The sequence below is a fragment of the Microcaecilia unicolor genome, chromosome 5 (assembly GCF_901765095.1).
Source record: "Microcaecilia unicolor chromosome 5, aMicUni1.1, whole genome shotgun sequence".
Taxonomy (NCBI): Eukaryota; Metazoa; Chordata; class Amphibia; order Gymnophiona; family Siphonopidae; genus Microcaecilia; species Microcaecilia unicolor.
In genome coordinates, this window is record NC_044035.1 from 247,708,952 (window position 1) to 247,720,566 (window position 11,615).

The window sequence follows — 11,615 nt, forward strand, 5'->3', positions numbered from 1 at the left end:
TCATCCTCCCAGTCTCATCAGCTTGTAACCTTGGGGTCGTCTTTGATTTCTCTCTCTCTTTCTGCACATATCCATCATACTGCTAAAACCTGTCATTTCTTTCTCTATAATATCACCAATTTTAGTCCCTTCCTTTTTGAGCACACTACCAAAATCCTTATCCCCACATTCTTATCTCTCGCTTAAGACTACTGCAACTTGCTGCTCACAGGTCTCCCACTATGCCATTTTCTCTCCTTAAATCTGTTCAAACTTCTGCTGCACGACTCATATTCTGCCACTGTCGCTATGCTCATATTAGCCCTCTCCTCAAGTCACTTCATTGGCTCCCTATCTGTTTCCATTTATAGTTCAAACTCCTCTTATTGACTTTTACAAGTTCATTCACTCTGCAGTCCTCAGTACCTCTCCACTCTTATTTCTCCCTACACTCCAACTGGGAACTCTATTCATTGGGTAAATCTCTTATCTGTACCCTTCTCCTCTACTGCCAACTCCGTTCCTTTTATCTTGTTGCACCATACACCTGGAATAGACTTCCTGAGTCAGTATGTCAAGCTCCATCTCTGGCCATCTTCAAATCTAGGCTAAAAGCCCATCTTTTTGAGGCCGTTTTTAACTCCTAACCCCTATTCACTTGTTCAGTACCAATGTCTGTTTTATCATTTCCACCTTAAGTAATTCCCTTATTTGTCCTGTTTGCGCCGATTAGACTGTAAGCTCGTCGAGTGGGGACTGTCTCTTCATGTTCAAGTGTACAGCACTGTGTTTGTCTAGTAGCGCTATAGAAATGATAAGTAGTAGTAGTAGTAAATTTGCTTCTCCGAGGACAAGCAGGCTGCTTGTTCTCACTGATGGGTTGACGTCCTCGGCAGCCCCCTCCATCGGAAAGTTTACTAGCAAAGGCCTTTGCTAGTCCTCGCGCGCCCATGCGCGGCTGTCTTCCCGCCCGAAACCGGCTCGAGCCGGCCAGTCTTCTTTCGTCCGCACTCGGTACGGTCGTGTTACGCCGTTCGTGCCCCAGAGAGTCGACCTCGCGCGTCCTTTTCGACGTGTTTTTGTCCTTTTTTTCCTGAGAAAAGTTCGGGAAGCGCTCCGGTAGTATTCCGGAAGACCCTTTCGGGTTTTCTGCCCTTCCCGTATTTCTTAGTTTTTGCCCCGTAAGTTTTCTTTCGTTGCCGGGGTAGGCCTCTTTTGGCCTCGGTCGAGATTTTCTCCCTCTAAATTTTGGTGCTTCAATTTTCGCCATTTCGGCTTTTGATTTCGCCGGCGTGATTTTTCCGCCCATGACATCGAAGCCTTCCAGCGGCTTCAAGAAGTGCACCCAGTGCGCCCGGGTAATCTCGCTCACTGATAGGCACTCTGCGTGTCTTCAGTGTCTAGGGGCCCAGCACCGCCCTCAGAACTGCAGTCTGTGTTCCCTGTTACAAAGGCGGACTCAGGTAGCGAGATTAGCCCAGTGGAACGTTTTGTTCTCGGGCTCTTCGTCGGCATCGGCACCGGAGGCATCGAGTGCATCGACGTCGTCAGCGTCCGGACCATCTTCCTTGGCTGCCGCTCCATCGACTGCATCGAGGCATCGGACCTCTGCATCGGCGCCGAGGCATCGGGCGACTGTATCGACGTCGGTGGTACCGAGACTTCGTCTGCTGATGTCGTCGGACGGAGGTGCATCGTCAGGAGTGCGGGTGAGGGCTGTCCATTCCCCTGCTGGTGGCGGTGAGCCTTCGGGTGGGTCTCCTCCTACCCTGAGGGCTCCTGCGGTACAGCCCCCCCGGGATCGACCCTCTTCGGTCTCGGCCCCGAGGAAGTGACGGATGGATTCTACGTCCTCCTCGTCGGTGCCGGGGAGCTCAGGTGACATGCTTCGGAAGAAGTCGAAGAAGCATCGACACCGGTCTCCTCCCCGCGTCGGCACCGAGAGCTCTGGGTCGCCGAGGGATTCGGCACCCAGCAGGCATCGGCACCGAGAGGACCGCTCACCCTCTGTTCAGGAGGTGTCGATGCGCTCCACTCTGGACAGCCCGGAACAGCCTCCTCGCCCGGAACAGGTTCTGGCGTCGACGCCTGCATCGACCTCTCAGCCTTTCTCTGCAGCCGCTCTAAACGAGAGCCTCCGGGCCGTTCTCCCAGAGATTCTGGGAGAGCTGTTGCGCCCTACCCCTCCGGTACCGGCGGTGCTTGCGCCTCCGGTACCGTCGAGCGTGGCGCCGGCTGGCCCATCGCCCAGGTTGAGGTCCCCGACGTCGGTACCGCGTGCGGTGCCGACCGCGGCCACCTCCCAGGAAGGCTCCCCGACTACGTCGGCGGAGGGAGCTTCGCCGATGCGGGCGAGGGAGTCTACCTCTCGACGCCCCCACCGTGTACGGGGTTCCACCGAGTCGAGCAGGGCGAGGTTGCAGACACAGGTCCGTGAACTTGTGTCTGACACCGAGGGTGAGGCCTAGTGGGAGGAAGAGGAGGACCCCAGATATTTCTCTGACGAGGAGTCTGAGGGTCTTCCTTCTGATCCTACTCCCTCTCCTGAAAGACAGCTTTCTCCTCCCGAGAGTCTGTCTTTTGCTTCCTTTGTCCGGGAGATGTCTACGGCCATCCCCTTCCCGGTGGTTGTGGAGGACGAGCCCAGGGCTGAAATGTTTGAGCTCCTGGACTATCCTTCTCCACCTAAGGAAGCGTCCACTGTTCCCTTGCACCATGTCCTGAAAAAGACATTGCTTGCGAACTGGACCAAGCCACTAAGTAATCCCCACATTCCCAAGAAGATCGAGTCCCAGTACCGGATCCATGGGGACCCAGAGCTGATGCGCACCCAGTTGCCTCATGACTCTGGAGTTGTGGATTTGGCCCTAAAGAAGGCTAAGAGTTCTAGGGAGCATGCTTCGGCGCCCCCGGGCAAAGACCCTAGAACCTTAGACTCCTTTGGGAGGAAGGCCTACCATTCTTCTATGCTCGTGGCCAAGATCCAGTCTTACCAGCTCTACACGAGCATACACATGCGGAACAATGTGCGGCAGCTGGCGGGCTTGGTTGATGCTCTTCCCCCTGAGCAAGCCAAGCCTTTTCAGGAGGTGGTCAGGCAGCTGAAGGCGTGCAGAAAATTCCTGGCCAGAGGAGTTTATGACACTTTTGATGTTGCGTCCAGGGCCGCTGCTCAAGGTGTGGTGATGCGCAGGCTCTCATGGCTGCGTGCCGCCGACCTGGAGAATAGACTCCAGCAGCGGATTGCGGACTCGCCTTGCCGTGCGGACAACATTTTTGGAGAAAAAGTCGAGCAGGTGGTAGAGTCTCTCCACCAGCGGGACACCGCATTCGACAAGTTCTCCCGCCGGCAGCCTTCAGCCTCTACCTCTACAGGTAGACGATTTTTCGGGGGAAGGAAGACTGGTCCCTATGCTTCTGGTAAGCGTAGGTACAATCCTCCTTCCCGACAGCCTGCGGCCCAGGCTAAGCCCCAGCGCGCTCGCTCTCGTCAGCAGCGTGCGCCTCAGCAAGGCCCCGTGGCTCCCCAGCAAAAGCAAGGGGCGAGCTTTTGACTGGCTCCAGCAGAGCATAGCCGACATCCAAGTGTCAGTGCCGGGCGACCTGCCGGTCGGGGGGAGGTTGAAAGCTTTTCACCAAAGGTGGCCTCTCATAACCTCCGACCAGTGGGTTCTGCAAATAGTCCGGCAAGGATACACCCTCAATTTGGCCTCAAAACCTCCAAATTGTCCACCGGGAGCTCAGTCTTACAGCTTCCAGCACAAGCAGGTACTTGCAGAGGAACTCTCCGCCCTTCTCAGCGCCAATGCGGTCGAGCCCGTGCCATCCGGGCAAGAAGGGCTGGGATTCTATTCCAGGTACTTCCTTGTGGAAAAGAAAACAGGGGGGATGCGTCCCATCCTAGACCTAAGGGCCCTGAACAAATATCTCGTAAAAGAAAAGTTCAGGATGCTTTCCCTTGGCACCCTTCTCCCCATGATTCAGCAAAACGATTGGCTATGCTCTCTGGACTTGAAGGATGCCTACACACACATCCCGATACTGCCAGCTCACAGACAGTATCTGCGATTTCAGTTGGGCACACGCCACTTCCAGTACTGTGTGCTACCCTTTGGGCTCGCCTCTGCTCCCAGGGTGTTCACGAAGTGCCTAGCTGTGGTAGCAGCGGCACTTCGCAGGCTGGGGGTGCACGTGTTCCCATATCTCGACGATTGGCTGGTGAAGAACACATCCGAGGCAGGAGCCCTGCAGTCCATGCAGATGACTATTCGCCTCCTGGAGCTACTGGGGTTTGTGATAAATTACCCAAAGTCCCATCTTCTCCCAGGGCAGAAACTCGAATTCATAGGAGCCCTGCTGGATTCTCGGACTGCTCGCTCCTATCTCCCAGAGGCGAGAGCCAACAACTTGTTGTCCCTCGTCTCGCGGGTGCGTGCGTCCCAGCAGATCACAGCTCGGCAGATGTTGAGATTGCTGGGCCACATGGCCTCCACAGTTCATGTGACTCCCATGGCCCGCCTTCACATGAGATCTGCTCAATGGACCCTAGCCTCCCAGTGGTATCAGGCCGCTGGGGGACTAGAGGACGTGATCCACCTGTCCACGAGTTTTCTCAAATCCCTGTATTGGTGGACGAGTTGCTCCAATTTGACTCTGGGACGTCCCTTCCAAATTCCTCAGCCGCAAAAAGTGCTGACCACGGATGCGTCTCTCCTGGGATGGGGAGCTCATGTCGATGGGCTTCACACCCAAGGAAGTTGGTCCCTCCAAGAACGCGATCTACAGATCAATCTTCTGGAGTTGCGAGCGATCTGGAACGCTCTGAAGGCTTTCAGAGATCGGCTGTCCCACCAAATTATCCAAATTCAGACAGACAACCAGGTTGCCATGTACTATGTCAACAAGCAGGGGGGCACCGGATCTCGCCCCCTGTGTCAGGAAGCCGTCAGCATGTGGCTCTGGGCTCGCCATCTCGGCATGGTGCTCCAAGCCACATATCTGGCAGGCGTAAACAACAGTCTGGCCGACAGGTTGAGCAGGATTATGCAACCTCACGAGTGGTCGCTCAGTTCCAGGGTAGTGCGACAGATCTTCCAAGCGTGGGGCACCCCCTTGGTGGATTTCTTCGCATCTCGAGCGAACCACAAAGTCCCTCAGTTCTGTTCCAGGCTTCAGGCCTCCGGCAGACTAGCATCGGATGCCTTCCTCCTGGATTGGGGGGAGGGCCTGCTGTATGCTTATCCTCCCATCCCTCTGGTGGGGAAGACTTTGTTGAAACTCAAGCAAGACCGAGGCACCATGATTCTGATTGCTCCTTTTTGGCCGCGTCAGATCTGGTTCCCCCTTCTTCTGGAGTTATCCTCCGAAGAACCGTGGAGATTGGAGTGTTTTCCCGACCCTCATCACACAGGACGAGGGGGCGCTTCTGCATCCCAACCTCCAGTCTCTGGCTCTCACGGCCTGGATGTTGAGGGCGTAGACTTTGCCTCTTTGGGTCTGTCAGAGGGTGTCTCCCGCATCTTGCTTGCTTCCAGGAAAGACTCCACTAAGAGAAGTTACTTCTTCCATTGGAGGAGGTTTGCCGTCTGGTGTGACAGCAAGGCCCTAGATCCTCGCTCTTGTCCTACACAGACCCTGCTTGAATACCTTCTGCACTTGTCTGAGTCTGGCCTCAAGACCAACTCTGTAAGAGTTCACCTTAGTGCAATCAGTGCATACCATTACCGTGTGGAAGGTAAGCCGATCTCAGGACAGCCTTTAGTTGTTCGCTTCATGAGAGGTTTGCTTTTGTCAAAGCCCCCTGTCAAGCCTCCTACAGTGTCATGGGATCTCAATGTCGTTCTCACCCAGCTGATGAAACCTCCTTTTGAGCCACTGAATTCCTGCCATCTGAAGTACTTGACCTGGAAGGTCTTTTTCTTGGTGGCAGTTACTTCAGCTCGTAGAGTCAGTGAGCTTCAGGCCCTGGTAGCCCAGGCCCCTTACACCAAATTTCATCATAAAAGAGTAGTCCTCCGCACTCACCCTAAGTTCTTGCCAAAGGTCGTGTCGGAGTTCCATCTGAACCAGTCAATTGTCTTGCCAACATTCTTTCCCCGTCCTCATTCCTGCCCTGCTGAACGTCAGCTGCACACATTGGACTGCAAGAGAGCATTGGCCTTCTACCTGGAGCGGACACAGCCCCACAGACAGTCCGCCCAATTGTTTGTTTCTTTTGATCCCAATAGGAGGGGAGTGGCTGTAGGGAAACGCACCATATCCAATTGGCTAGCAGATTGCATTTCCTTCACTTACGCCCAGGCGGGGCTGGCTCTTGAGGGTCATGTCACGGCTCATAATGTTAGAGCCATGGCTGCATCGGTAGCCCACTTGAAGTCAGCCTCTATTGAAGAAATTTGCAAAGCTGCGACGTGGTCATCTGTCCACACATTCACATCTCATTACTGCCTGCAGCAGGATACCCGACGCGACAGTCGGTTCGGGCAGTCAGTACTCCAGAACCTGTTTGGGCTTTAGGATCCAACTCCACCCCCCGAGGGCCCTGTTTGTTCTGTTCCAGGCTGCACTCTCAGTTAGTTGGTAAATTTTTTAGGTCAATCTCAGTTATGTCCTCGCCGTTGCGAGGCCCAATTGACCATGGTTGTTGTTTTGAGTGAGCCTGGGGGCTAGGGATACCCCATCAGTGAGAACAAGCAGCCTGCTTGTCCTCGGAGAAAGCGAATGCTACATACCTGTAGAAGGTATTCTCCGAGGACAGCAGGCTGATTGTTCTCACAAACCCGCCCGCCTCCCCTTTGGAGTTGAGTCTTCCCTTGAAGTGTGTTGTTTTGCTACATACTGGACTGGAGCCGGTTTCGGGCGGGAAGACGGCCGCGCATGCGCGGTGCGCATGGGCGCGCGAGGACTAGCAAAGGCCTTTGCTAGTAAACTTTCCGATGGAGGGGGCTGCCGAGGACGTCAACCCATCAGTGAGAACAATCAGCCTGCTGTCCTCGGAGAATACCTTCTACAGGTATGTAGCATTCGCTTTACCTCTTCTCCTAAAGTTATCGTCCAGGGAACCATTGAGGTTAGACCCTCCATCCAGACACCAGCGCTCTAGCCCTGAAGTGAGTCTCTAGAATAGTATTATCCTCTAGGAAACCTTGCACAGAAGTGTTACCATTTTAAGTACAGCCAGTGCATTTTTCACTTGGACTTTTTTTTTTTTTTTTTTTTTTTTCAAAAATGGGCCAAAAAGATAAACGTACAGAGTACAAAAACATCTAGCAAATAGCTATTTAAAAAAAAAAAAACTAAACGCTTTTCTGTTTTGAAAATGGCTATATTCCCCACTTGAATTTTGGACTTTATTAGCAAAGTTGGACTTAGACATCATATTGAAAATGCCCCTCTGTATTTCCTACACATATGCTCATGCTGGGCTGACCCTTCATAGCCATGTCATTGCTCACAATGTAAAGGCTATGGTGGCTTCATTAACCCATTTCCGCTGTGCCTCCATTGGAGAAATTTGCAAGGTGGCAATGTGGGTTTCTGTTCATTCCTTTACTGTTCACTACTGTCTAGAGCATCTTTCTAGGCAAGATAGCTGGTTTGGACAAGCAGTCCTGCAGAATCTTTTGACTACTTAAATGTCAACTCCGCTCTTGGGCCCTTTTTTTTACTGCCAGGCTCACTTTCTACTTAGTTGCCAGGTTTCATATTTATATTGTGAACCTGGCAGCTAGTGAGTCCCACATGTGAGAATATTTTGCCTGCTTGTCCTCGGAAAAAGCAGTTACTTACCTGTAGCAGGTGTTCTCTTAGGACAGCAGGCATATGTTCTCACATCCTTCCCACTTCTCCTTGGAGTTGTTGTTTTAGCTTTAGTATTGCATTGCTGGTTCCCTGCTCAAGTGTCTGATGGGAAATCACCTGTGCATGAGCGGTGGGGACAGTGCCTCAGTTTTAAAGTGACAGTGCATATGGCAGTATCTGCACTGGGCTCCATGGCTGACGTCACCCACATGTGAGAATATATACCTGCTGTCCTAAGAGAACACCTGCTACAGGTAAGTCATTTTTCTTTTTCTAGGGTGTAATAAAAATATATTTGCACTGAGCTGTGTATGGTAGGCATTCTTTTGTGTAATCTATTTTTAACTTCTTTAATTTTAAACATCCACCCCAGTAATGCAGTGCACCTTATGCATCCTGCTTTAACTTTGAAGAGCATGTCATCTCTGCTCTGTAGCTTTGCCTGTTTGTCTCTAGCTCCTCAAATGATTATATTGAGGAATGTTTAAACATTAGAAAGTAGGGTGCAGTTTTTGAGCCCCTTCCATGACTGCTCCTTGACTTGACCATAAATGTTAGACTTTGCACTTCAAAGCCAAAGAATCTGAGTCAGCTGAAAAGTTTGTAGGGTTTGTTCCAGTGAGTCAGTCAGTCAGTCAATAGAGAGACATTTGCAGTGAGGTCAAATGTATTGGAGGTGTCCCATTAGTACAATGTGTGTTGAAGTTCTACTGCCGTGTGGGGTGGACAGACCATTAGTGTGAGTTATGGGAACTGGCTACAGCAGTCCTTCCATCCTGCAGAAATCCATCGGGGAACCATAGAATATCTAAATGCTACACAGTGTGTTTTTGCCTTCCATAACAAAGATTCTTGTGCTTTCTCTCCACCCCCTGTAGTTCCTGTTCCACCAGCCCTTACGGCTGCTAAACCTACTCATCCTAATGGAGGGCAGCCTGGTCTTCTACCAGCTGTACTCACTACTGCGCTCAGAGAAGTGGAACCACACGCTCTCCATGGCTCTGATCCTCTTCTGCAACTACTACGTCTTATTCAAGCTTCTGCGGGACAGGATAGTACTGGGTAGGGCTTATTCCTACCCCATCAACAGCTATGGACTCAAGGCCCATTAAAGCCAGCAGCAAGCCCAACAAGAGGGAAGGTATGGGTCAAAGGGAGGGTTGAAAAACAAAAGTCAGAAAAATATTTTCATACAGTTCTATTTTTTTCTTGCAATGTTTATAAATATTTAAGATATATTTTGTATACCATTCTTTTTTGTGGGGTGGGGGGAGGCTGTAAGTGTCTTTCCGTTTATAAACCAGGTGTTATTTTATATACATTTAAATGTGTGCGTATATCTATGTATGTGTGTATACACCTGTACGCACACATAGTTATATCATGAAAGTGAAGCCATGGTGATTGTGCGCTTGGTCTCCATGGCCACTTTGCTCATTCTCATGGAGTTATGGTGCCATCTGCCTGTGTTAATAATCGCAGTGCTTAATAATACTGAGAAAAGGGCAACAATAAAAACTTTGATTTCGTACACATATTTGTGTTTGCTCCTCAGTGTGATTTATTCCTTTGATCACTGTGTGACCCATCAGTGAATGATCTACACAACTGCTCTAACTTCCTTATCAAATGTTCACTTTCATCCTTGCCTATGTAAGGACCTCTGAAGTAAAGGGAACAAACCCTGCCCCCCCCCCCCCCCCCCCCACCAAGATACTTTATTTTAAAATTTAAATAATTGGTTTGTTTTTACTGGGGACAGTTTCAGGAATGGGCATGTGATTGCAAGGAAAACTCCCTGCAGAATTTCCTTTTGAACATTCAGAGCTGGCCTGCACTGTGTGTATGTCAGATGGGGATTTCAAAATGAAATAATTGTTGAGTGGCTCTGCCCTGCTCCGCCCTACCCCCATTGTGGCAGGTAAAAAACCCCCCAAACAAACAAAAAGTCAAGAATGCTGAACTGCTTCACCGTGGAAGTACTTTAATCTGATGAAGGTGAGAGCACTTTTTCAATTTCTAATTTTCTCTAGAGTAAAGTGGTGTGGTAACCATGTTAGTTCACTTTTAAAGGTAATAAATATAAATAAAAACAGAGAAAAGAAAATACAATGATACCTTTTTTATTGGACTAACTTAATACATTAGCTTTCAAAGGTAACCCCTCTTCTTCAGTTCTGCTGCCTTTTTTGAAATTGCTTTCACCCTGATTTAAGCTACATTAGTGTTTCCTAATCCTGTCCTGGAAGCACGCCTAACTAGATGGGTTTTCGGGATAGCCACAATAAATGTGAAGGATATTTGCATACTGTGGGCATACACATAAGAGAGATTTGTAAATGCCTATTCATTATAGATATCCTGAATACATAACTGGTTAGGAAACACTGATTGTGAGCATAGCGTGAAACTCCAGGGAATCTGTGTGGTGCCTTATAACTGCAGTCTTTGCTGAGTTAAGTATAGTGAATTTATTCTATTTAATACTTTCTATGGCTGCAGCTCCTCCAGGCAGGGCTTAAACTAGCAGCAAATGTTCTGGTTATGCAGTGTTAACTTAGGTACTGTAACATGGTTCTAACCATCACCTTCAATCTCACAAGCTAAGTTAAAACAATCCAAAACAGATATTATTTATCACTTAATAGACTGCTTTTAACACAATGTATATCTAAAAACAAAGGTTAGCATAAAATTTAACAAGATAGATGGAAAGGGAACACCAAAATTTTAAAAGGACAGAAAATAATAAAAGCTAAGAAACAAACCATAAGGCAGAACAAATATCAAAACAACCAACTGGGAAAAGGTGACTAAAGTAACAGATCCAAAGTGTTGATAAAGACCATTTTTTTATGTCATGGGTCCATAAGCAATCTGAAAACGTTACGTGTTTTAACTCCTGTTGTTTTTTTAATTTTTTCCACATAAAAGGATGGTGTTTGGACTGTTGTATTACAAATTCTTAGAGCAAAAAGAATTCATTAAAACCTTATTTTTTGTTTCTAATGACTTTAGTCACTTTTTTCCCCTAGAGATGGTCACAATAGTAAAGCTTTAACAATAAAAACTCAAGCAGTGTTAGGTGTGTCACATTGATCCTCTCTAAATACTTTAGTACTGCAGTGAGACATAAAATACTTTTTTCCACATTATCCTGCTCTGTACTGGAAACAGGTTTATTTAGATGTTCAAAACAACCCTATTTGTGGAAATACTGAATCCAAATCACTTTTCATTAGTCCGTTAGCCCAACATGTTTTGGCTACTGCCTGCTTCAGGGGTAAATTTAAAAAAATAAAAATGGATCAACACTCCACCTAAAGATAAACAAAAAATAAAAAAGGAGGGGTGAAACAAACACAACATCCCACTATTAACGGTATTTGGAAAATTGAAAACTGGCTCTCTAATGCTGCTCTGTGTTTGTAACGATTGGATTGCAGCACTTTGGACCTCTCTTTTTATTTTTTATTTAAATGTTGCCAACTCCCATTTTTTTTTCTTTTAAAGTGCTGTCAGGAGAGCAGCCTTGCTATCAAACTAACTTCCGAACTTCTGAGACCCACCACAGTTTTTGTATGCTATAATTTAGCAATGTTGTGTATTTCCTACTGAGTCAAAAACTAGAATAAAATAGATAATTTGGATTAATATCTAACATCTTTTAAATAAAAACTAAAACAAGAGCTCAACCAGCTTTGCAGTCTGGTGTGCAGTAACAGAGGAGAAAATTACCGAAGTGGAGGAACCAAAGAAATCTTTTGAAGTACGCTAAACAGTGAAAAAGTAAGGTCAACAGATGAATCTTCCAACACTTAAAAACTGATGCAACT

The 11,615-nt window shown here is 48.5% G+C and overlaps 1 protein-coding gene across 2 annotated transcripts in view; it reads left to right on the plus strand.

Annotated features, from left to right (window-relative positions):
* Positions 1-9,305, plus strand: part of TMEM39A (transmembrane protein 39A) — a 149,305-nt gene extending 140,000 nt beyond the window's left edge. For both annotated transcript variants that reach the window (XM_030203931.1, XM_030203930.1), the window contains one exon: positions 8,658-9,305. In XM_030203931.1, coding sequence (XP_030059791.1) covers positions 8,658-8,891 — 234 coding nt within the window. In that variant the 3' untranslated portion in view covers positions 8,892-9,305. The remainder of the gene's footprint in view (positions 1-8,657) is intronic.
* Positions 9,306-11,615: the final 2,310 nt, after the last annotated feature.